Source organism: Oryctolagus cuniculus, chromosome 11, assembly GCF_964237555.1.
Source record: "Oryctolagus cuniculus chromosome 11, mOryCun1.1, whole genome shotgun sequence".
In the NCBI taxonomy this organism is placed as follows: domain Eukaryota; kingdom Metazoa; phylum Chordata; class Mammalia; order Lagomorpha; family Leporidae; genus Oryctolagus; species Oryctolagus cuniculus.
This window is the reverse complement of record NC_091442.1, coordinates 24,504,616-24,531,243: the sequence shown is the minus strand read 5'-3', so window position 1 is coordinate 24,531,243 and position 26,628 is coordinate 24,504,616. Positions and strand designations below refer to the sequence as shown.

At 45.3% G+C, this 26,628-nt stretch overlaps 1 protein-coding gene across 3 annotated transcripts in view; it reads left to right on the top strand.

Annotated features, from left to right (window-relative positions):
- Nucleotides 1-26,628, top strand: part of CBFA2T2 (CBFA2/RUNX1 partner transcriptional co-repressor 2) — a 137,756-nt gene that overhangs the window by 16,722 nt on the left and 94,406 nt on the right. Inside the window, exon 1 of one of the 3 annotated variants that reach the window (XM_051846164.2) lies at nucleotides 1,141-1,344. The exons of 1 other annotated variant lie outside the window; for it this stretch is intronic. In XM_051846164.2, coding sequence (XP_051702124.1) covers nucleotides 1,314-1,344 — 31 coding nt within the window. In that variant the 5' untranslated portion in view covers nucleotides 1,141-1,313. Of the gene's footprint in view, nucleotides 1-1,140; nucleotides 1,345-26,628 lie in introns of those variants that run through there. One more of the 3 variants, XM_051846163.2, reaches the window with a different exon arrangement.

Sequence of the window (26,628 nt, the reverse complement as noted above, 5' to 3'; positions counted from 1 at the left end):
TCTTTTATTACCAACATAAATAGACTTAGGTATGTCTTAACTATTGTGTTCTATTCTCAATAGTTTATTTCACTAGGGCTCCACATTCAAGTTCCAATTTTTGTTCTTCTTATAACTCTGAAATAAACTTCTTGCCCATGTGGCTTTTTGTACACATTAACTAGTATTTCTTTGGGATGAATATCCACAAGTGGAATTCCCTATCTAGTGCATGAAATACGGTAACATTCTTGTTTCCCTGATTATTAGAGAAGTGGAGGATTTTTTAGTGTTTATAAGCAGATTACTGTGTACTGTTTAGTCATTCGCTATTAAATTCAGTTTTTTTGTTGTAGTTCTTTATTCTGAATATTGATTCTTTGTGAATAAGTTTAAAATATTTTATCTATCCAGTCTTTTGCTTGTAAAAGATAAGCAAGGTAAAAATAACCTTGTTCCGGGCCAAAAGCAGTTGCCTGTGACACCAGCACATATGGGCACCGGTTCGAGTCCCAGCTGCTTCACTTCCCATCCAGCTCCCTGCTGATGCACCTGGGAAAGCAGCGGAAGATGGCCCAAATGCTTGGAGCCCTGCCACCCTCCTGAGAGACCCAGATGGAGTTCCAGGCTCCTGGCTTCTGCCCGGACTTTGCCGCCATTTGGGGAGTGATCTAGCAGGATGGAAGATCTCTTTCTCTCCCTCTCAGAGTAAATAAATCTTCAAATAAATATAAATTTAAAAAAAGTTACGTCTGTTATAAAATTAAAGATATTAGGATATTTTATACATGTAGAACACTGTAGGACAAAAAGAAGTCATTTTAAAAACGGCTTGTGCAAGAGCGATTAGGTCTGCACCTGCGGAACTCAGGTGAGGCGTCGTCGCCTCCTCCGAAGCCCCGCCCCCAGGGCTCCGCCCCGGGGCCTGTTCGGCTGCCCCTGCCACATCAGGGGGACCAGGTGGGTCGCGCTCGTGACGGGCGCGCGTGACGCAGTGGGGGGCGGGTCTGAGAAGCAGGATGCGCGGGGATAGGGTGGTAGGTTCGCGCGGAAGGGGCGGGTCGGGTCAGGGGGCGGGGCTTAGAGAGCTGGTCGTGGGGCCGGGCTTCCGCGTGCGTTGGTCTGGCGGGCGAGAGCGTGCAGCGGGGGTGTGCCTGGCGGGTGGGGTGGAGCCAGCTGGGGGGCGGTGCGGCGCGCGGCCTAACGGCGGCGGCGGCGGCGGCGGCACGAGCGGTGGGGTTGAGAGCTCGGAGGCTGCAGGTCCCGCGTCCGCGCCTGCGAGGCACCCGGGCCGCTGGCCGAGGCGAGCGGCGTGCGGCCGGTGGCGCTCGGCGATGGTGGGCGTTCCTGGAGCGGCCTTTCAGCGTAAGCGGCGCGGGAAGGCGGGCGGCTGAGGGGGGCGTGTGAGGGGCCTGTAGCGCCACAGGCGCGAGGCTCCCCGGAGGGCCCCCCGGCGCGAGACCGGCACGGGGAAACTGAGGCCCGAGGCAGGGCGGCAGATCCAAGGTCACGCGGCGGGCCGGGCCTCGCCGGCGCTTCCTGTGGCGCGGAGGGCTCGGGCTCGCGGTGCGAGTGCGGCCGTGGGCCCCGCGGCCTCGGAGCCCGGGCCGGGCCGGCGTCCGTGTACTTGCCGGCGGACAAGTATTGTTTTGTTCTCCTGGCGCAGGGGCCACCGAGCCCGGCTCCTCAGCGTTACACCCGCCCGGTGTTCAGCGTGTGGTGGTGGGTGTTGCGGGAGGCGAGGATGGCCCCTCGGACGGCCTGTTGAGCGCAGGCTCGAGGGGTCGGACTGCCCGGGTTCGCGCCCCGGCTTCCCCAGGGAGGGTCCGTGACCTTGCCTCCCCCGGGGCCTCAGTTCCCCCGTCCGGAAAATGGAGATGCAGTGAGCGTTCCGTTCGTCCGCCGTGGAGCCTGGGCTCACTGGGCCAGGAGAAGGCTCCTCACAGCCCCTGGCACACATGCGAGCGTGAAAATTGTTGTTATTGTTATCGCGGTTTACTCATCTCTCCGGGGTGCGCCTCACTCGAAAAAGTCCGAAATTGGGCTCTGCTTGTGCGTTTTGGATTTTATTTTGTCGGCGGTTGGGCTTGCTCTGGGATCCAATTGTTCTTACCTCCTTTTCGCCATTCCAGTTTTGATCTGGTGTTTCTCCTAGAATTGAGATCCTTGGGGGGAGGGGTGGTATCTTAATAAGAACAATAAAATTTTAATTGTTTCTCGTTATAATAGCAGTAGTAGCCAACATTTGGTGAGCACCAGGCATTTTGTACTCTATTCATTTAATATTTATTAAAACATCTCTTAAGTAAAATGGATCATTTTATGCTCTGGGAAGATGGGCAGCAAACAAGAACTGGGGCTTTGAGTTTAGTTGGGAGAGGCTAGAGGCTCAGCTCAGTGAAAGGAATCCTAAATCTGGGACAACCTAAATCAGTGCATTTGAGTATGCCCATTTTGCAGAGGATGAAACTGAGGACAGGTTATGTTCTAGCTCTGCACAACTCATAAAAGCTGGGCTTTGCGTAGCTTTCTTCTCTTTTGTTTGGCATCCATTAAGTGTTGGATTGAAGAAATACAAAAAAAGTAGATGCACTCAGCGAATGCCTGTTCATATTTAATTAAGTCTGCTCTTGCTGCTCTGGATGGCTTGATCCATTCCTCTTGGAGCCATGGAGGGGCAAGCAGGTGATCCCTTAGGTCTGACAAAAGTGCACACTGTAAATATTGTGAAAAGGACCTTTTACCTGAACTTAAATTTATGTCCAAATCTCTTTACTGTAGTCTTCAGTTTAAAATATGCCTGAAAGTACAACTTTGGCTTCTGTTACATAACTAAGTTTTTTTTTTTTTTTTTTTTTTAGTTTTCCTGTGAGATTCTCTATTATATTCCTAGGCAGTGTGCTTAGTATGCTTCTTGTTTTAATCTGGAAGCAAATAGTAAGTTGCATTAAAATGGAGTGGTAATGAGAGGGCTTTTTTCAGCGAGGTTCTCAAGGAGCAGTGAGGTTCACGTATTGCTAAACACTGGGCTCTGTGCTGACCTAGGGCTTGCAAGACACAGATGAGTAAGACCAGGGTTTTGCCTCCAAAGCTTACCCATGGCCTTGATGGGCTAATGTTTTTAACTGATGTGCTGGGGAGAGAATGTAGGAAGGAACTTGGTCCTAGGTTCAGTGCTTTAGTCCTTGAATCCGAGTCCCTGGGGAAGTCGTTTAGAACTGTGTCCTCAAGTATTTTAGTGTTTATTCCATCAGTAAATAGGATTGCATATGTACATACAACATGTGGATGTTTCAAATTACAGTTACAGTGTGCCTATACATAATACGCTGTATTACAGAAGAGTGAACTAAAATAAGTGTTAGAAGTTCCAACATTTTCTTGCCTTATCTCATTTTATGACTACCTCTTGGGATAGAGATCAGTGATCCTGTAGTGGTACCATCCCTTCAACTCATTAGGCCTGTTACTCCGGGGGAAAAAAAAAAGGAATCTGTTCAGTAGAGTGAGTGCAGTGGTTTAGGTTGAAATTCTAAACTTCTAAAATTAATTTCTTGCAGTTGTACGTAGGTTGAAATCCTGGGGTCCGATTCTTCTAAGCTTTGAGGCTTTGGGCACGTTGCTTAGCCATTCAGTGCACTTCATTTTCCTCATCTGTAAATTGAGATCATGAGGTTTTCTACCTCATTTGCCGACTAGTGCCTGTATGTGTTAATATGACATGTTATATGTAAATAGCTTAAACAGTGCTTGACATACTGTTGTGGGTGCTGTTAGTAGCTGAGCTTACCAGAATGACTTAGAATCTCAGTCTAGTAGGGACCCTGAAGGATAAGAGAGCAATGATAAAGCACTTTTAAGTGCTTTAAGCAAGGCTTTTGGGAATGCAGAGGAGGTGCAATTAATTGTTCTTTGAGGGTCTAAGTAAGGTTTAGGTAAGGAGGTGACATGAATTAGGCCTTGATGGGGAAGAGAGGCTTTTTCCAGGAGGAGGGGGGGGGTGAATCTTACTGCGTAAGGGTATAGAGTCTGCAAACTGGGAGGCTGTTGAGGGCTTGGTGAGTATTTCCACATTCTGGACCTACGAGAGACCTGAGTGAAGCTGATATACCTCGTTCATAGAATAACAGTTCTGGCAGGAGTTGTGCCAGGCAGGGGCCAGATGGCAAGGAAGCCTGTTCAGAGCTTTTCACAGCACTGCTGCTCTGTGCTCTGTGGCACTTACCTCCTTCTGTCTACCTCATTATCTAAGAATATAAGCTAGACTATAAACTCCTTGTGGGTTGTGATATAATCTGCATTTTTGTCATTTTACTTTGCCTGGGAAGGTGAGTGGGAGGTCAGTAAGTGTGGAAAGGTATGTAAGTCATTGGCCCTTCAAGGAAGTCCAAACAGTTGAGGGATGGTAAATGACCATATTTATTCATGAGAAACTTGGTTACAAATCTTTTATAGTAGGTAAGTCCTATGCATAACTATTCAAAAGGCATGAGAATTAGTCTGTGTTCAGGAACCTTTTCTTTATCTAGCATTTACCTATTAGGTTACAGAAGACAGGCGAAAGTGTACCAGAAAGACTTGCCTGTGTTCTGCCAGGCGCCTCTCCACCTGTCCTCCCTGTATTCTCTGCCCTGGTGAGCTGACTTACCTCCAGGTCCTGTATCCATAGGCTTCGTTCCCCTCTAGGGTGACGACTTTGTTTCCTTGCTCCCTTCCTATTGGTGTCCCTAGCTGACTCTGCCTTGATTCCAGGTCACTGCTTCTCTGGAGGTGGTCCTCTACCTCACTCCTTTTAAGACTCAAAAAGTGTTTTGTTCCTTAACCTTGTTTTAGTTCCCCTATTAAACCTTCCTTGGAATATGCCATCTCTCCTGCTGGGACCCTAACTGAAGCTTCTAACCTTGTCCATAGGATTTTTCAGTCAAAGCTTACTCATATGATTGACTGAGTCCTTGGTGCATAACCAGTTTAAAAGCAGCAAAACAGATGGGGAGGAGAGAGGCTCTCCCCGGTAGGCATACTGACAATGGAAGGTAAGGTCTTGTCCTCTCCTGAGGTCCTGCCTGCTGTGCCACATGGTTGTATTTAGTCCTTCCCACAACCCTGCTGGTGGATAAGAACCAAAAATTGGAGTAGAACTAAAGGCACCATAATCTAGCCCCAGTTACTTTTGAGGCGAATGGTCTTATGTGCTTCCAGGCAGGCAGTGTTCTTAATGGTCATGTAATCAGGACTAGTTAAATTGCACTAAGTAGACTAATTTCGTTTAAAAGCTGGGGAGATGTCCATACATGAGGCAGCTTGTTTGGCATAACAGAAAAAGCAGAGCTTGAAGTCAGGCTTTGGATTTGAGACCCAGTTCTACAGGGAAGTTTTTTTGTTTTAACCTGAAAGTAATGTGTTTATTTCACTTAAAGGCTTAAAGATAAATGAGGTAATTCCTACCTCATAGCAGTAATGACTGGTGTTGGAGTTAAGGGGGAGAGAAGCAATGCTTATAGTTACCTTTTCCTTGTTTCTTTTCTTTCAAGGGGGAGACATTGTCTAATATTCTTCACTCCTCCATCATCCCCCATATCTATGCCCCTTTGCAGAGTTGAATGAAGTTAGATGAAGGCTTTGAGAGTAATATTGCTACAAAATCCATTATTAAATACTGTCTTCGTGTTAATTTAGAACTTGTGTTTCAGTACTCATGTGTAGAATGGTGTATATTTTTCTGGTTTTTTTTTTTTTTTTTTTTTTTTTAATGAAGATTTATTTATTGGAAAGGTCAGGTGACACAGAAAGAGGGAGAGACAGAGAGATCTTCCATCTTCAGGTTCGCTCCCTCAAATGACCATAACAGCCAGGGCTGGGCCAGGCTGAAGCCAGGAGCAGGGAACTCCACCCAGGTTTCCTGAGTTCCCATGTGGGTGGCAGGGACTCAAATACTTGAGCTATCATCTGCTGCTTCCCAGGTGCGTTAGCAGGGAGCTGAATTGGAAATGGTGTTCTAGACTTGAACCAGTACTCTCATATAGGATGTAAATGTCCCAAATGGTAGTTTAACCTGCTTTGCCACAACATCTGCACTAAGTGTTTCTGTTAGTAACGAAGTTATCCTTTGACTATGGTTGTTTGAGTTTGGAGTTAATTAAATTGAATCGTGTCTTGGATACTTGAAGTGATTTTTTTTCTTCACTGACTTATCTATAAATTTATACTTGCTTGGAACCAACTGGATTTCCCATATACAGGTAAATTTAAAAATAAGCAGGAGGAAAAATCAAAGCAGAAGTGGATGTTCAGCCTAGCAGCTAAGACACTTGCATTCCATATTGGAGTTCTATTGGGGTTCTATGCCTGGCTCTGGCTCCTGATTCCAGCTTCCTGATAATGCAGTTTCTGGGAGGTATTGATGGGTGATGACTCAAGGAAGTCCCTACAACCTCCTGGGTGACCTGGATTGAGTTCCTGGCTCTTGGCTTTGAACTGGCCCAGCCATGCCCATTACGAGCATTTTCTTAGAGAACCAGCAGATAGGAGCATGCTTTCTCTCTGCCTCTCAGAAATAAGCACAGATTGACTTTAAGCTTATGTTAAGTCTGTTGTGTAAGATCTATGAATCCAGGTTTTATGATCAGTTATTTGAATTTAATGAATAATGTATAATGAATGAATGCAACATTAGGATCAAAGTGAGTTAATTTACTAAGCTCTTTTAAACAATTTTTAATTTTTTTAATTCACTAAGTTTATAGCTCTTTCAGAGTAAGGAAAATAGAGAGTGGTGGGGGAGTAGAGTTTATTGCCTGTCAGTTTTATCCTCATTCCTTAGTCTTAGAATTTTTTTTTTTCAAAGATTCATTGATTTATTTATTTGAAAGGCAAAGCAACAGAGAATAAGAGAGAGAGAGAGGTGGAGATTTTTCATACTTTGGTTCACTCTCCAAATGTCTCCAAGAACTGAATCTGAGCCAGGCCCAAGACAGGAGCCTGGGACTCTGGGTCCCTCATGTGGATGGCAGATCCCCAAACACTTGGGCTATCTTCTGTTTTCCCATGTGCAGTAGCAAGAAACTGGATCAGAAGTGGAGTACCTGTGACTTTAAATCAACACTCTTATACTGTAACACAACATTGGCCCTTAGAGTATTGTTTTGAACCTCATTATAGAAAGTGATAGCTGAATTATCAACAGTAGCGTGTTTAAAAGTTTGTAGAAAAGTGGAATTAAAAGATAATGCGTATTTCCCATTAACTTTTTGAACCGTCTCTTATTTCAGATCCCTGAAAGCTTAAAGGCTAATGAGGAAGACTCTGCCCTTCTCTCTCTCTTTTTTTTTTTTTTTTTTTTTTTTTTAAGATTTATTTATTTATTTGAAAGGCAGAGTTACGGAGAGCCGGAGAAAAAGAAGAGACTTCCATCTGCTGGTTCAGTCCCTAAACGGCCGCAACGGCCAGAGCTGAGCCCATCCAAAGCTAGGAGCCAGGAGCTTCTTCCAGGTCTCCCATGCGGATGCAGGGGCCCAAGGACTTGGGTCATCTTCCATTGCTTTCTCAGGCAATAGCAGAGAGCTGGATTGGAAGTGGTGCAACAGGACTTGAACCAGTGTCCATACAAGATGCAATGCAGGCAGCAGCTTTACCTGCTGTGCCACAGGGCTGGTCCCTCCTCTTGCCATTTTTAAAAATTGTTATTGGACCCCTGTTTTGCATGGGGGACCCAGAAGAAGCTCCTAGCTTTGGATTGGCCCAGCTTTGGCCATTGCAGCCATCTGGGGAGTGAACAAGCAGATGGAAGACCCCTCTTATCTCTTTCTCTCTCTTTCTCCCCCTCTCCCTCTCTCTCTACCCCCTCCCTTTCCCCTCTCCCTCTGTAATTCTGCCTTTCAAATCTTTAAAAAAATTATTTTTAAAAAGTTAAATTTCCTTAGCCTGCACCGCGGCTCACTAGGCTAATCCTCTGCCTTGCGGCGCCGGCACACCAGGTTCTAGTCCCGCTCGGGGCGCCGGATTCTGTCCCGGTTGCCCCTCTTCCAGGCTAGCTCTCTGCTGTGGCCAGGGAGTGCAGTGGAGGATGGCCCAAGTGCTTGGGCCCTGCACCCCATGGGAGACTAGGATAAGTCCCTGGCTTCTGCCATCAGATCAGCACGGTGTGCCGGCTGCAGCGCGGCGGCCATTGGAGGGCCGTTGCAAAGGAAGACCTTTTTCTCTGTCTCTCTCTCTCACTGTCCACTCTGCCTGTCCAAAAAAAAAAAAAAAAAAGTTAATTTCCTGGGGCCGGCTCTGTGGCATAGTGGGTAAAGCTGCTACCTGAAGTGCCAGCATTCCATATAGGCAATGGTTCCATTCCTGGCTGCTCCGCTTCTGATCCTGCTCTCTTCTATGGCCTGGAAAAGCAGTAGAAGATGGCCCAAGTCCTTGGGCTTCTGCACCTGCAGGGGAGATTGGGAAGAAACTCCTGGCATCAGATCGGCACAGCTCTGGCCGTTGTAGTCATCTGGGGAGTGAACCAGTGGACGGAAGACCTCTCTCTCTTTCTCTCTCTCGCTGCTTCTGCCTCTCTGTAACTCTGCCTCTCAAATAAATAAATAAATATTTAAGAAAAAAAAGTTAACTTACTATTTGAAAGGTAGAGCAAGAGAGAGAGAGACTTTCCATCCCCTGGTTCACTCTCTGAATGCCCACAACAGCAGGGACTGGGTCACATGGAAGCCAGGAGCCAAGAACTGCATCTAGGCCTCCCATGTAGGTGGCAGGGACCCAAAAATTTGGGGCCATCTTCTGCTGCTTTCCCAGGTACAAGAACAGGGAGTTGGATTGTAAGCAGACCAACCAGGGCTTGAATTGGCCCTCTGATATGGGATATACCACACTGCCTTCCCCCTCCCCCTTCCCCCTTTTTTAAATGAACAGAGACACAGAGAAAGTTTCTCTCTGCTGGTTCACTCTCCACATGCCCACAGTGGGCAGGGATGGGCCTAGGGCAGAGCCAGGAGTACAGTTCAGATCTGTGTGTGTGTCAGGGACCCAACTCTTCCAGCTATCACTGCTGCTTCCCAAGCTCTGGTTTAGCAAGAAGCTGGGTTCAGGAGCTTGAGCTGATAACTGAACTCAGGCACCCTTGTGGGACATGGGTGCATGAACTGGTAGACTCCCATCTCCACTGGTTATTGTTTATTTTTTGGTAAGGTTATCAAGGAGAGGGCCTCAGTACTGCTGTGCTGATAGGGCACATGTGCAGTATGAACTGGTGTATGTACCTGTGACAGATCTTGTTTCTGGGTTTTATTATGGCTGGTTAAGTTGCTTTTACTTCTGTGTGGTTTCTGCTCAGGCCTCTTGAAGGCCTTGAGACTGAAATTACAGAGGTTGGGATACCATAAATTAAGCTTTCTGAATGAGTCAGTAGCAGATATGTCAACCAAATATGATTTTTTAGTCCAGTTGAATTCTTTAAAAAAAAAGTCTGCTGCGTTTTCATGCTTGGTGTCTTTTCACCTCTATCACTCATCTCATGTAATTCTTAGAACCACTTTGGGAGGGAGTTAGTATATCTTTTTCTGATGAAGAACTAAGGGCTAGAGAAGTTCAGTGAATTGCTGAAGGTTGTAGAATAAATAGTAAGCACACTCTTCAAACCTGATTCCATATTGGTGTCAAGTTCATTCATTATACATTGAGATCAATGTCCAAAACCCACTGTTTCTTGCCATGACATGGCTACTTTTTGACTAGAGTGACTGGAAGTCTTTAGAACTATGCTCCAGAGGAGTCCAGAGCTCCCTGACATACTTGATTTCCCATCATCTTTTTTTTTTTTTTTAAAACAACTTTTCCTCCCCCTAACAACTCTTAAAAGTGTCATAGGAAGTGGGATGATTTAAAAAGATGGTTGTATTGGATCTTGCTCAGGGGTATCCTAAATTGGCCTTAGAGATGAATTTAAAAAGGAAAAAAAAAAAGCAACAGAAACTCTCAACAGCCTTTACCAATTCATCCCATATGTTTTCTCATCTTAGCAGTGAGGCAGATGATGGCAGTGAACATCAAAATCCCAAGAAATGTCCGTGCTAATTTTGCTTTGCTCTATGAGGAGCTGTCAAATATGGATCATCAAATGTTGTATATGGACTGTGCAGTGAAACTCAGCACTGTGACTCTTTCAGATTACTTTTGCCCCTCAATTTTGTATTGCAGTAATGAAAGGCAGAAATCAAAGCAGAATTTGGAATAACCCAGAGCTAGGTATCCTTCTGAATTTATAGCTTTGGAGTTGGCTAGACCTTTTAATTAAATTAGCTGATGGAGACAAATATGTAATCTGACCTCCCTGCAGCTCAAGTGAAATGTTAATACCAGGCATAGCACAGCTCCCTTGACACACTGCTTTGACCTTTTCCTCTCTCACAAATGTTTCCCTTATTCCTTTGTTAACTCAGCCAACCCTGCAGAGGTCCTGCCTGCTTTTAATTTTTCCAAGCCACATGAGAATAGACATACAAACAACACATATTTATTCAGTTTGGCCTTCTATCCCTAGAGCTTCACTAACCATAACCAGTTTTTCCCCTAAATTATTTGTAGTTTTTAGCTAGCTTGCCGTCTCCTTATCCTACTCACCCTTCCATATTTCCCCTTTCCCTCAAATGAAAGCTAACATATCAGTGACTTCCCCCTCCCCAATGTGACAGTTTTCTTGTTCTTGATTTTGAGAAAGTGATCATGTCTTTTTTTTTTTTTTTCTTTTGACAGGCAGAGTGGACAGTGAGAGAGAGAGAGACAGAGAGAAAGGTCTTCCTTTTTCCGTTGGTTCACCCCTCAGTGGTTGCTGTGGCCAGCGCGCTACAGCCGGCACACTGCACTGATCCGAAACCAGAAGCCAGGTGCTTCTCCTGGTCTCCCATGTAGGTGCAGGGCCCAAGGGCTTGGGCTATCCTCCTCTGCACTCCCGGGCCACATCAGAGAGCTGGACTGGAAGAGGAGCAACCGGGACAGAATCCGGCGCCCTGACTGGGACTAGAACTCGGTGTGCCAGGTGCCGCAGGTGGAGGATTAGCCTATTGAGCCACGGCACCAGCCTAGTGATCATATCTTTATTTTGTTTCCATGTAGAGAAGGGAGCCAGCCTTGAGGGGAGGAGGCAGACAGAAAGCAAGGCATCTTTATGAAGGAGAAAGGGAAGTTCTGCATGGTGAGGGAGAAGTGGGGGAGGAGGTGATGGTCTTAGCTCCTTCAGTTTTCCCCAACTGCTTTGAGTTCCCTGCTGAATTTTCCCTTGGTGGATTGGTCTGACCCAGAACAGTAAAGTATCACTGTACAATGCGTTATAGGCCAGTTTTGTCATGAACATCATTAAGAGTGTATTTACACAGTCCTAGATGATACAGCCTACTACACACTTAGGTATATGATATATATGTTTTCTCTTTTGTTTACGTGATTTATAGTATTATGTTTGTAGTCTGTCATTATTGAAATATCATGTGATATATCTCTGTATCTGAAACTATACTTGTAGCCATTCTTAAAAATATTAACATACAAATATACTGTAAGATGCTTTAGAAAAATATCACATATTCAAGATTATGATCTGTATTATTTAAAAAACTTTTTGGAGGGTGTTTGGCACGGAGGTTAAGATGCTGCTTGAGATATCTGCATTTCATACATGAATCTGAGTATTGGTTCCCTTTCAATTCCAGCTTCCTGCTAATGCCTACCCTGGGAGGCAGCAGTTGATACAGCTCAGAGGTTGGGTTCCTGACAGCCATGTGGGAGACCCGGATGGAGTTCTAGCTCCTGGCTTCTGCTTGGCCTGGCCACAGATGTTGCCAGCATTTGGGGGATAAAGTAGCAGTGGAATACCTGTCTCTGTCTCTTTGCCTTCCAAATGAATAAAAATTAAATAAAAGATTTTTTAAAACTTTCTGTCCTTTTAAAAAGTATGTTGATATAAGTTCAAACTTAAAAATGGTATATGTTAAAATTCCTGTAAACCGAGGAAGGTCCAAGTACTTGGGTCCTTGCCACTCCATGTGAGAGACCAAGATGGAGTTCGGCTCCTGGCTTTGGGCTAGCCCAGGCCCTGCTTTTGAAGCCATTTGAAGAGTGAACCAGCAAATGGAATGTCTCTTTCTCTCTGTCTCTCCCTCTCTGGATTATAATAAATTCTTTTTTTTTTTTTTTTTTTTTATAAAAGATTGATTTTTTTTTTTTTTTAGAAGGCAGAGTGACAAAGAAAAGGAGAGATAGAGAAAGAGATCTTCCATCCGTTGGTTCACTCCCCAGATGGCCGCAACAGCCGGGAGTGGGTCAGGCTGAACTAGGAACCAGGAGCTTCATCCAGATCTCTCACGTGGGTGGCAGGGTCCCAAGCAGTTGGGCCATTTGCTGCTGCTTTCCCAGGTACATTAGCAGGGAGTTGGATTGGAAGAGGAGCAGCCAGGACTCAATAGTGTCCATATGGGGTGCTGGGCCCTGCAGGTGGTAGCTTAGCCTGTTACACCACAGTGGCAAGCCACTCAAATAAATAAAATCTTATTTATTTATTTATTTATTTTATTTTACAGGCAGAGTGGACAGTGAGAGAGAGAGAGACAGAGAGAAAGGTCTTCCTTTGCCGTTGGTTCACCCTCCAATGGCCGCCGCGGCTGATCCGATGGCAGGAGCCAGGTACTTATCCTGGTTTCCCATGGGGTGCAGGGCCCAAGCACTTGGGCCATCCTCCACTGCACTCCCTGGCCACAGCAGAGAGCTGGCCTGGAAGAAGGGCAACCGGGACAGAATCCGGCGCCCCAACCGGGACTAGAACTCGGTGTGCCGGTGCCGCAAGGCGGAGGATAAGCCTAGTGAGCCGTGGCGCCAGCCTTCAAATAAATAAAATAAAATCTTTAAAGGAAAAAAAATTTCTGTATACAGTTTACTTTAATTCTCCAGATGTCAAACATTGTATTCTATTTTGTGTGTTCTTTATATATACATACTTGTTTTCTGAACCAAATTTAGAGTAAATTACAGATTTGGTGCTTCTTCATCATAAATGTATCAGTGTATATTTTCTGTAAAAGAACATTATCACAGGGGCCAGCGCCATGGCTCACTTGGTTAATCCTCTGCCTGCGGCGCCGGCATCACATTTGGGCACAGGGTTCTGGTCCTGGCTGCCCCTCTTCCAGTCCAGCTCTCTGTTGTGGCTCTGGAGGGCAGTGGAGGATGGCCCAAGTGCTTGGACCCCTGCACCTGCATGGGAGACCAGGAAGAGGCACCTGGCTCCTGGCTTTGGATCAGCATAGCTCTGGCCATAGCAGCCATTTGGGGGATGAACCAACAGAAGGAAGACCTTTCTCTCTGTCTCTTTCTCTCACTAACTCTGTCAAAAACAAAAACAAACAAAAGAATGCTGCTCTGTGCCTTTTCAGTCATCCTTCCCATTTAGAAAAAAAAAAAAGAACATTATCACATTATGCTTACCTAAATCAGAAAATACAGACAGCTTTGATGTGATATTATTGCCTAGCAAACAGACCTTATTCAGAGTTTGGTATCCATTCTAATAATGTTCTTTAAAGGAAAAAGTTTTTCTACTAGGAGTTAATGTAGAATCGTATGTTATATTTAATTTTTTTCTCCTTTTTTTTTTTTTTTAGAAAAAAATGTTCATTTATTTATTTGAAAGGCAATTAGAGAGAGAGGGAGAGGGAGATCTTCTGTCTACTGGTTCACTCTCGAAATGGCCAAAACAGCCCAGGCTGGGTCAGGCCCAAGCCAGGAGCTTGAAACTCCATCTGGGTTGCCCATGTGGGTGCAGGGGCCCAAACCTGGCCATCATCTGCTGCTTTTCTAGGCATATTAGCAGGGATCTGGATGGGAAGTGGAACAGCCAAATCTCAAACCAGCTCTCATGTGGGATCCCTGTGCTGCAAGAAGCAGCTTAACCTGCTGCACCATAGTACTGGCCCCTTAATCTTCATGTTTCTAATTCTTCAATCTAGAAGAGACTTCAATTTTTGAACAGTATAGGTCAATTTTCTAGAATATCCCTCAATTTGAATTTGTCTCCCTCATGAATGGGTTCAGATTATGTGTTTTTGCCAGAAACACCACAGAATGTCCTCAGTGCATTATATCAGGAAGCACCTAGTATCCATTTGTCAACTAATGATGATTTTGATAACTTGTTTAAGGTGATGTCTGCTACATTTCTTTACTATAAAGTTACTGTTTTTTCCCTTTTTAAATTATTTTTTTCTCTTTTTAAATTATTCTCCCACGTGGGTACAGGGGCCCAAGCACTTGGGCCATCTTTTGCTGATTTCCTAGGCACATTAGAAGGGAGCTGGATTGGGAGTGGAATAGCCAGGATTTGAACCAGTGCCCATGTAGGATGCTGGCACTGCCAGCAGTGGCTTAACCTGCTGTGGCCACAGCGCTGGTCCCTTCGTGGGGGCTTTCAAAAGGATTATGGAGAATGTATATTATGAAAAATGTATGGGGAGGAGCCAGTGTTGTGGCATAGTGGGTTAAGCCACTGCCTGTGGCATCTAATATAGGCACCAGTTCCAATACTGGCTGCTACACTTCCAATCTAGCTCCCTGCTGGTGTGTCTGGAAAGGCAGCAGAGGATGGTCCAAGTGCTTGGGTCCCTGTTGCCCACATGGGAGACCCTCATGGGGTTCCTGATTCCTAACATCCACCTGGCCCAGCCAAGCATTGCAGTCATCTAGGGAGTGAGCCACAGGTGGAGGATCAATTGGTGTCTCTCTCTCTCTCTCTGCCACTCTAATTCTGCCTTTCGAATAAATAAATCTTTATTTAAAAAAAAAGTATGCATGGATTTCAACTTCTGTACCAAAATAAATATTTTTTTAAATATTTTACTTTTTATTTGAAAGAGAGAGGTAGAGACTAAGAGAGAGATAGATCTTCCATCCACTGGTTCACTCCCCAAATGGCCACAATGGTTGGAGCTGAGCTAATCTGAAGCCAGGAGCTTCTTCCAAGTCTCCCATGTGGGTTTAGGGACCCAAGGACTTTAGCCACCTTCCACTGCTCTCCCAGGCCAATGCAGAGATCTTGATCGGAAGAGGAACAGCTTGTACTTGAACCAGCACCTGTATGGGATGCTGGCATCGCAGGCCAGGGTTTTAACCTACTTTGGCACAGCTCCAGCCCCCAATAAATATGCTTTACTTTCATTTTTCACATACTTTTTAAGTGCCCTAGTATTATAGTCAATATATTGAGTTTTGAAGTGAATTTGAGGTAGCTGCTGAATCATTTTTGTTTGTATAAAGATTTGTTTATTTGAGAGGCAGAGTTACAGAGAAAGAGGTCTTCCATCCACTGGTTCAGTCCCCAAATGGCCACAATGGCCAGAGCTGTGTCGATGCAAAGCTAGGAGCTTCTTCTAGGTTTCCATGCTGGTGCAGGGTCCCAAGTATTTGGGCCATCTTCCACTGCTTACCCAGGCCATAGCATAGAGTTGGATCAGAAGTGGAGCAGCCAGAAGTAGAACTGGTGCCCATATGGGATGCTTGGTGCTGTAGGCAGAGGATTATCCTATTGCGCCACAGCACTGGGCCTGATTTGGGCTATCTTGTGCTGATTTCCCAGGCATGTTAGCAGGGAGCTGTCAGTGGGCAGTCTTCCACTCTTTTCCAGGCACATTAACAGGCTGTTGGATTGGAAGTGGAGCAGCCAGGACTCCCAACTGGTGACCACATGGGCAGGCCCCATGTAAACTGTTTTGTTAAACAGATAAAAAGGACTGGTGATAAGTGTGCAGCTTAATGAATCCACACTAAGTGTCATGCTTACGTAACTAGACTGTCTCTTTGCTTTTCAATATTTATTTGAGAGAGAGTGTGCACGCGCGCAAGCCTTCACCTACTGGTTCACTCCCCAGATGACAGGCTGGGCTGAGGCTAAAGCTGGAATCTGAGAATGCAGTCTAGGTCTTCTACATGGGTGGCAGGAACCCCGTTACTTGAACTGTCACTGCTGTCTCCCAAGGTCTGCATTAGTAAGAACCTGGAGTCAGGAGCCAAAGCTGGGAATCAAACCCAACTATTCTGATATGGGACATGGGTGTCTTAACCCTTAGGCCAGATACTCACTGTTGACCTTGAATTTTAATGTGAAAACATATATTGTATGTGCACATATTCAGGTAATAATAAGGTTTTTGAGGAAGGTATGCTGTGTAGAGAGAGGAGGGTGATGGGGAAATTCTGTCAGATAAAGTGTTTAAGGAAGACTTTTGGATCAAGTGGCATTTGAACAAAGATCAGAAGTGAGCTAGCCATGTGCACATGTTGAGGAGGAGCAGTCCAAGGAAAGGGAACAGCAAGCTGGACCCTGAGTGAGAGCGTGCTTTCTGTGTTTCTGTGTTCACTGAACAGCAGGGAGGCTAGTGTGGCTGAAACAGGAGCTGCTCTCAGGAAGGGGACCTAGGAATCGTGGTAAGGATTTTGGATTTTCTGAAGAACTTGAGAAGCCATTGGAGGGTTTTGAGCAGAGGAATGACATTGTCCCCTTTCATTTTAAAGAGATCACTCTGCTTCTGGAAGGAACACTCCAGTGAGGCAAAGGTGGAAGAAGTTGTGTTAGGCCAAGAATGGGAGGTTGGTAGTTTGGTTTAGAGTGTTAACATTGGAGGTAGGGAGAAATAATTGGATTCTGGATATTTTGAAGGTATTTGACAATGAGTTGAATATAGGAGGAGGTTAAAAATGAGGCCAAGATTACTGGTTTGGTTGCCAGCGTCCTGATTTTTAGAAACTGAGAGGGGATCGCTGAGTAGGAGGCCCAAGTAGGGTTGGGATCTGGTGAGACATCAAGAATTTGATACAGCACATGTTAAGGTGTTAAGAAGGCAGTAGAGGGGCTGGTGCTGTGTTATAGGAGGTGAAGCGGCCACTTGCAGTGCCAGCATCCTATATGGCCGCCAGCTTGACTCCCGGCTGCTCATTTTCTGATCCAGCTCTCTGCTGTGGCCTGGGAAAGCAGTACAAGATGGCCCAAGTCCTTGGGCCCCTGCACCAACGTAGGAGACCTGAAGGAGGCTCCTGGCTTCAGATTGGCACAGCTCCAGCTGTTGCGGCTGATTGGGGGGTGAACCAGCACATGGAGGACCTCTCTCTCTCTCTCTCTCTCTCTCTCTCTCTCTCTCTCTGCCTTTCTTCTCTCTGTGTAGCTCTGACTTTCAAATAAATAAATCAATCTTAAAAAAAAAAAGGAAGGGCTGGCGCCGCCGCTCAATAGGCTAATCCTCCGCCTTGCGGCGCCAGCACACCAAGTTCTAGTCCTGGTCGGGGCGCCGGATTCTGTCCCGGTTGCCCCTCTTCCAGGCCAGCTCTCTGCTGTGGCCAGGGAGTGCAGTGGAAGATGGCCCAAGTGCTTGGGCCCTGCACCCCATGGGAGACCAGGATAAGTACCTGGCTCCTGCCATTGGATCAGCGCGGTGCACCGGCCGCAGCGCGCCGGCCGCAGTGGCCATTGGAGGGTGAACCAACGGCAAAGGAAGACCGACCTCCCTCCCTCCCTGTCTCTCTCTCTCTCTCACTGTCCACTCTGTCAAAAAAAAAAAAAAAGAAGAAAAAGAAAAAAAAATAACATGGTGAGTGAATGAGATTGCACCTCATGGCTTTCAGAGGGTTGTAGAGGGAACTGAAGAGTTCTCTTCATTTGAACGTTTGTTAAGTTCATTAAGTGGAATTTGGATTGTGTGGATTTTCCTTCTGTTTTTGTGAGACATTTGACAAGGAAATAGTAAGAATTTATTGAGAAGGGTCCTGGATACTTCTTGGAAGGATGTGTGACCAAGTTACTAGACTTTGTGCAGATGCCTCTTAGTCCACCATTCTTTCTTTCTGAGTTTTATTTTATTTATTTGAAAGGCGAGTGACAGACAGGGAGAGACCGAGATCTTCGACCTGCTTGTTCACTCTCCAAATGGCTGCAGTGATGGGCTGGGCCTGGCCGAAGAGGGATCCACGAACTCCACTCAGATCTCCCACATGATTGGGTCATCTTCCACTGCTTTCCCAGGCACGTTAGCAGGAAGCTGGATTGAAAGCAGAGCAGCCAGGACTTGAACCAGCACTCTGATATGGGATCCCAGCATCTCAAGAGGCTGTTTAACCTGCTGTGCCATACCGCCAGCCCCTCTTTTTATTTTTAATGTTCATTTATATTTTCATCTACTTGAAAGGCAGCGAGAGAGAGATAGTAGGTATCTGACATCCTCTTGTTCACTCCCCAAATGCCCACATCAGCTAGGTCTGGGCCAAGCTGAAGCCAGGAGCCAGGAACTCCACCCGTCTCCCACCTGGGTGGCAGGGATCCAAGCACTTGAGTCATCATCTACTGCCTCCCAGGGTGTGCATTGGTGGAAAGCTGGATTGGAAGCATAGTAGCTGGGACTCAAACTGGAACTCTGATATGGGATGTGGGCATCCCAAGTGGAGGCTTAATGCATTGTGCCACACACTTACCCCACCATCTCCATTTTAAAGTTGAGGAAACAGAAGCTGAGATGATAATGAGCTGACTCAAGTCAGGAGTGGGTCTGATCAGATAGCAGTATCATTTATTTATTTATTTATTTATTTTGACTTATTTGAAAGGCAGAATTACAGAGAGCCAGAGGCAGAGAGAGAGAAAGGTCTTCCATCTGCTTGTTCACTCCCCAGATGGCTGCAATGGCCTGAGATGGGCCAATCCACAGCCAGGGGCCAGGAGCTTCCTCTGGGTCTCCCATGTGGGTGCAGGGGTCCCCCTCGTGGGTGCAGGGGCCCATGAACTTGGGGCCATCTTCTGCTGCTTTCCCAGGCACATCAGCAGAGAGCGGAATTGGAAGTGGGGCAGCCGGGACTCAAACTGGTGCCCATATGGGATGCCAGCACTGCAGGTGGTGGCTTTATCTGATATGCCACAGCGCTGGCCCCAGTAGTTTCTTAATGAATGATAGAATTCTTATAATATTCTGCTTTGATACTGGTTATCTAAAGACATTCTTTAAAATTCTAGCAAAAAGAGTAAAGTGTAAAAATTACCTTTCACCTCATCACTGAAGGTTTTATTTGCATTTCTAAACTTTTGTGGGCATTTATACATCTATAATATGAAAATGTATTGTGTTTTTGATAAATTTATACCTAATATTTTGCATAGTCTATAATTTCTTGTCAAATGGGAAGTCCACAAAACTACTCTATCAGGTCTTTGCTTTGTACAGTAGCAAAGACATTTATCTCTTCTGTTGTTTTAAGTAGCTTAGAATGGGTTTTATCAAAGACAGCAATATTCAGTATTGATTTACTCAGTGTTTAGTGAGATGCCTTTAAAGTGATTGCACCTTTCATTTCAGAGAACTCGGTAAAAAAGGCAGGTGCATGATTAACTGCTTCTTTAGATTGCCAAGCTCTGTCCAAACTCTTTTCCCTCTCTTAGAAAGTGCAAAGTCGTCCATTTTGGAGCCATTGGCTCTTGCAGATGTGTTTGTACCTGCAGAGGCTGGACATGATGTTTCTCCATCTGTGTCACAGCAGAAAAAGCAATGAAAGATCCTGTAAAGTTCTGCAACTAGACAGAACTGTGCTGGAGATGAAAATAGGGCCTTTGTGCTGTTGATGACAGAGAGGAAGAAAAGCTTCAGTAGCCCAAGCTCTGCAGGCTTGAGTCTCTAGAAGCCTTGCCAGTTTTCAGCTCATCACTGCCATAAAGACATTTTGGTGATTATTTCCACTGTTGTCTACTAACTCGTGTGACAGATTATTGCATTTCTTTTTTTAATACTCCTAGTGATTCACTCAGCAGATTCTCATGCTGCTAATATTTTTATTAGAAGGAAAAAGAAATGGAACTGCTACTGTGGGGGAAAAAGCATGCATGAGGCTTGCTCTGGGCCAGGCAGTAAGACTAGGCAGGTATGCTAGGGGAGGTATTGATGTCGGCTCTTGATCAGGACACACAGCAGACCAAACAGGAAATGAAGTTGTCTGTGTCTCAGGATTTCAGAGTAATGAAGGTGAATTCAGCTGGTAAATGGTTTATTTTAAAATAATGATTTAGAACAGAAAAAACTATATGCAACATACACTGTGGTGTGTCCCCCAAGCATCTGAGAAACTTATTAAATGCATCATCTGCCACCCCTACCCTCTTGTCCCGATTTAAATCCTGGAGATCTGGTGTAGGGGCCAGGAATCCTCATTTTCATCATGCTTTCTAAGTAGTTCTTTTATTAATTGTCTGAAGTATTTTGAGAATCACTGCCCTAGAGTGTCTAAACCTGACAGACCAGCCAAGTCTTTTCTTCTTTTAAAGATTTGTTTATTTGAAAGAGTTACGTAGAGAAGCAGAGGCAGAGGGAGGGGTCTTCCATCCGCTGGTTTACTCCCCAATTGGCTGTGATGGCTGGAGCTGCACTGATCCAAAGCCAGGAGCCAGGAGCTTCTTCTGGGTCTCCCACGTGGGTGCAGGGGCCCAAGGACTTGGGCCATCTTGTACTGCTTTCCCAGGCCATAGCAGAGAGCTGGATCTGAAGTGGAGCAGCCAGGACTCAAACCTGTGCCCATATGGAATGCCAGTGCTGCATACAGCAGCTTTACCTGCTATGCCACAGTGTCGGCCCCTAGCCAAGTCTTGATAAAGAGTACAATGAAGAAAAACTATGTTGATATATGACAGTTGTGGTACAAGTGGTAAGTGGAGATGTCTGAGAAAGTATTAGAGAGATGAGTTAATGCTGTAAGAGAGGGATGCTGATGTCTGGTTCAGATCTTTCGTTGGATTACCTTTTGTTTTATGTATCTGATGGTGCTTTGTTAGCTTTTTTTTTTTTTTTTTTTTTTTTTTTTTTTTTTTTTTTTTTGACAGGCAGAGTGGACAGTGAGAGAGAGAGAGACAGAGAGAAAGGTCTTCCTTTGCCGTTGGTTCACCCTCCAATGGCCGCCGCGGCTGGCGCGTTGCGGCCGGCGCACCGCGCTGATCCGATGGCAGGAGCCAGGAGCCAGGTGCTTTTCCTGGTCTCCCATGGGGTGCAGGGCCCAAGCACTTGGGCCATCCTCCACTGCACTCCCTGGCCACAGCAGAGAGCTGGCCTGGAAGAGGGGCAACCGGGACAGAATCCGGCGCCCCAACGGGGACTAGAACCCGGTGTGCCGGCGCCGCAAGGCGGAGGATTAGCCTAGTGAGCCGCGGCGCTGGCCTTGTTAGCTTTTGATAGACAAGCTTTTGTATCTTTACTCCCAGGACATCTTTAATTTCCAATGTATCACACCATTCTCCCTAAGTTACAAAATATTCTAAAAAATGTAACTTTTCAACCTTTATACTAATCTGTGACATTAAATGTTTATCACCTTATTACTGTTTTTGTTTATTTTCTCAATAAATAAACACTGATTTTAATTTAACAATATTGATGAATATTCCTTAATGGGGAGAAAGTTGTTCTGAGGGTTTAAGTAAAGGTTGATTTGAAACTCCCTGGGGAGAATAAAAAAGAAATTTCCCTCACAAGGTTTTGTAAGTATGAAGAAATTCTTATTTCTCACATACTGATATTATTATTCATTAATTCAACATATTTACTGGTATTGACGCTACCTTTTTAATTCATAGATCTATTGGTTTTTTCTTTTTTAAGATGTATTTATTTATTTGAAAGGCAGAATTATAGAGAGGCAGAAGCAGAGAGAGAGAGAGAGAGAGGTCTTCCATCCTCTGGCTTATTCCCCAAATGGCTGCAACGGCTGGAGCTAGGCCAATCTGAAGCCACAAGCCTGGAGCTCATTCTGGGTCTCCCACGTGAGTGCAGGGATCCAAGGGCTTGGGCCATTTTGTACTGCTTCCCAGGCCAGAACAGAGAGCCGGATCAGAAGTGGAGCAGCTGTGACTTGAACCGGCGCCCATATCAGATGCTGGCACTACACGTGGTGGCTTTACCCACTATGCTATAGCAGTGGACCCCCTACCTTTTTTCTTTCATATTTATTTATTTATTTATTTGAAAGGCAGAGACAGAGATATCTTCCATCCATTGGCTTGCTATCAAAATGGCTGCAACAGCCAGGGCTGGACCAGGCAGGAGCCAGGAGCTTGGCAGGGACCCAAGCAATTGGGCCATTTCTTGCTGTTTTCCCAGGTACGTTAGCAGGGAGCTGGATCAAAAGTGGAGCAGCTGGGACTTGAACCTGTGCTCCTATGGGATTTTGGTGTCACAGGCAGTGGCTTAATCTGTGCCACAACACTTGCCTAGACCCTAATTTTTTTTTGAGAGACAGATACAGACAGACACACAGATAAAGAGAGCTCCCATTTACTGATTCATTCCCCAAATTCCCACGCTAGTGGTGGTGGGTGGTAGGAGAGCCAAGTGTGATGCTTGGAGCCGGGAACTCGATCCAGGTCTTAGACGTGGGTGGTAGGAACCCACTTGAGTCACCACCACTGCCTTCCAGGGTCGCTTTAACAGGAAGCTGTTGTCAGGAGCTGGAGCTGGGTGTAGATCCCAGTACTCTGATATGGGATGCAGGCAGTGTAATCACTTGGCCAAATGCCTGCCCTGACCCACTACCATTTTTAGTTTTTAATAAGAAGCCCTGACTACTGGGTAATGATAGTGGATTATCTTCTTATAAATATTGTAAGTTAAGAGGTTTGGGAAGTGGATAAGACAACCAAGTTTGTAATCTAGTGTTGTCATACTTTATTACAGTTCTTTGACATTATTGTCGCACCTGCAAATTGTTGTATTTGTGTTTTAAGGATGAAAGGTATATCTTAGCATTCTATTTGGTAAAATGGCGTTGGTTTAATCTGTGTAGTAAGATGAAAATCTTACTGACCTGGGCTTGCCTGCTCTGCAGCTAGCATTGTTCTAACAAGCAGCATGGAATGACTATGTGGAACCAGGTGTTTTACTTTAACTGCAGCTGTGCCATATGTGGGAGCAGGTGGACAGATTCTTTGTCATCAGGAAAACACAGCTGGTGAGATTTAGGAGAAGAGTTAATTGATTGCTTTTCGACTCTCTCCAGTCACATACACCTGAGTACACGTTTTACTTGGCACAGGTGTTGTTCTAGTTAGGACAGTAACAGTAAAAGTGAACAAAAAAGGTGTGAGTTTGGCTACTTGTGTGTTTAGTTTTTGGATTGGCACTGATAAAAATACTTTGAGGTCTTATTTATTTTTTATTTTTGTTTTTAGTCACTTGAGGTTATTTGCAAGCCTGTTGTATTACCTGAGAGTTCCTGGTAAGGACAGTTGTATGTAGTGACATGTGCATATAGTTTATGATAGACTTTCTGGAGAAGTGGGAAGTAAGCAAAAAGGGCCTTTAATTAGGCAACAAAGAGTAACATAAGGGTCATAGTCCTCCACATTGAGGAATAGAATGGAGACAGGGACTACAGTTCTAGACTTCTTGACATTAGAATAACCTGATGACTGTTGTTCTTAACTACTCCATAGATGTGAAAGCAAAGACTTGGAGAAAGTAAACTTCCTCAGTGCCAGTGTTTTGCTCCCTGGGGAATTGGGTTAAACTTAAAAGTAACCTTAATTTCTGAAAATTATTTCAGAAACCAATAGTGAAATCCAGTAGGTTAAAGCCAGTTATATTTTACAGAACAAAAGCAAAGTAGGTAGTGAGCCAATTTTACTGAGGGGAGGAACCAGTTGTGTCCATGATATTAGCTCATCTGGTACTGCAAACGAAAAAATGAACCTGTCATAGATCTCCAAAAGCCTGAGTCCTCTTGCCTGCTGTGCAGAAAGTCAATCACTGACACCACTGTGGTAGAAGAAAGTAGTTTATTTTGCAAAGCACAGGACAAGAAGCTGGGCAGCTATCACTCAATTCCCCAACTTCCCGAGGTTCTAAGGGTGGTGAATCTTATGAATTAAAGGTGGAGTTGAGCAATGGGAATCAGTTCATGGAATTTCTTGGGTTGGTGAACAATAGGAGTTTGGTGTGTTCCTGAAATGCTATGATGGCAGAGTGGGCTCTGACCCTTCTGTGGTCTACAGGTAGATTGGTTATTACTTTGTTTGATCAGGCCTTGATGTTCCTGTGAAATACTTATTTCAGAATAGAGTCCAGCATTAGGATGTTAACTATAGAGGTGATGATTGAATTCTGTCTTGTGATCTGAAGTCCTACAGAGCTGCCCTGACCCTTGTACTACTCCCTTAATTGAATGAGTTACTCTTTAGGAAGGATTTGTCTTGTAATCTCCACAGTGGAGACAAGAGGCACTGGCAGCTAAGGGAGAGAGACTGGGGCATGGTAAAGTCTACACCAGAGGCATTAGGGTTAGAGGCTTAGTTATCAGGAGCTAAGAGTTTGCCCTATCATATTTGTGCACCTCTGTTTAAGTGATACATGTGGGCAGCATTTGAGAGGGGTGAGTTGAAAACAAAAACAAATACATGGATAGTGTTTGAGGGGGCTCAGAAATCCCCAAAAGTGGGCTTTTAGATTAGCACTTAAGGATGTCGGCGTTGTGGCACAGTGGTTAAGCCTCCACCTGCAGTGCCAGAATCCCATCTGAGCACTAGTTCGAGTTCTGGCTGTTTTTCTTCTGATTCAACTCCCTGCTCATGTGCTTAGAAAAGCAGCGAAGGTGGCCCAGCTTCTTGGGCTTCTACCACCCACATGGGAGACCTGGATGAATGAAGCTCCTGGCTTCAGTCTAGCCAGCCCTGGTTGTTGGAGCCATTTGGGGAGTGAACCAGCAGATGGAAGTGCTCTCTCTCTCTCTTGCGCTCTCGCTCTCTCTCTCTCTCCCTTTGTCAAACTCTTTCAAGTATATAAATTTTAAAAAAAGATTACTAATTTATTTGAGAGGCAGTTACAGTAAGAGAGAGGGAGAGACAGAGATTTTCCATCCACTAATTCACTCCTCAAATGGCTGCAAAATCTGGAGCTGGGCCGTTCTGACGCCAGGAGCCAGGAGTTTCCTCCAGGTGTTCCACACAGGTTAGGGGCCCAAGGACATGGGCCATCTTCCACGGCTTTCCCAAGCCATCAGCAGGGAGCTGGATTGGAAGTGGAGTGGCTGAGATTCGAACTGGTACCCATATAGAATGCTGGTACCACAGGTGGAGGCTTAATCTACTATGCCACAGTGCCAGCATCCAATGAATACATTTTTCAAAAAATATTTATTGGGGCTGGCGCTGTGGCATAGTGGGTAAAGCCACCGCCTGCAGTGCCAGCATCCCATATGGGTACAAGTTTGAGTCTCAGCTGCTCCACTTCTGATCCAGATCTCTGATATGGCCTGGAAAAGCAGTAGAAGATGGCCCAAGTCCTTGAGCCTCTGCACCCACTTGGGAGACCCAGAAGAAGCTTCAGGCTCTTGGCTTTGGATTGACACAGCCCTGACCATTGTGGCTATTTGGAGAGTGAACCAGTGGATGGAAGACTTCTTTCTCTCTGCCTCTCCTTCTCCTTCTATGTAACTCTGACTTTCAAATAAAAAAATCTTAAATAAATACACCTTTTTTTTTTTATTTGAAAGGTAGAGTTAGGGAGGAAGAGAAAGATATTTTCCATCTGTTTGTTCATTTCTCAAATGGTTGTAGTGGCCTGAGCTGTGCCAGACCAAATCCAGGAACCTCTTCTGAGTCTCCCATGTGGGTGCACTTGGACCATCTTGCACGGCTTTCCCAGTCCATTAGCAGCAAGCTGGATTGAAGTGGAGCAACCGGAACTTGAACTGGCGCCCATATGAGATGTCAGTGCTGCAGGCATGGCTTTACCTGCTATGCCACAGTGCCAGGCCCAATGAATTAATTTTTAAAAGATTTATTTATATATTTGAAAGCAAAATAAATCTTTTAAAACAAAGCATAACAAATTAAAAAAAAAAAAGAGTAGCAGTTAAAAAAAGAGTAGCAGTTAAGACACTGGCATCCCATATCAGAATACCTGGGTTCCATTCCTGACTGGCTTCCTGCCACTTCAGACTCTGGGTGGCAGCAGGTGATGGATGGATCAAGTAGGTAGCTCTCTGCTATTCACTTGGGAGACCTGGATTGGGTTTGCAACTCTAGGCTTTTGCCATAGACCAACTCTGACCTTTGAAGGCTTTTAGGGAGTGAACCAGTGAGTAAGAGTGCTCGCTCTCTTTCTCTGCCTTTCAAATATATAAATTAAAAGCACTTTTAAAAAATCTCCAAATATGATTAAGAAAAAGACTTCAATTGAAAGGTTTGAAAAACTGCCTGAGGGCCAGCGCTGTGGCCTAGTGGGTTAAAGCCCCAGTCTGCAGTGCCAGCATCCCATATGAGTGCCGGTTCGGTCCCCCCCCACCCCTTTAAAAAATATTTATTTATTTATTTGAAAGTCAGTTTTACACATGCAGAGAGAAAGGTCTTCTTTCCATTGGTTCACTCCCCAGATGACCACTATGGCTAGAACTGTGCCAATCTGGAGCCAGGAGCCTCTTCCGGGGTTTCCCACATGGGTGCAGGGGCCCAAGGACTTGGGCCATCTTCTACTGCTTTCCCAGGCCATAGCAGATCAGAAGTGGAACAGCCAGGACACGAACCGGCGCCCAGATGGGAAGCCGGCACTGCAGGTAGCAGCTTTACCTGCTATGCCACAGCGCCAGCCCCTGATTCCTCTCTTTCTGTAGCTC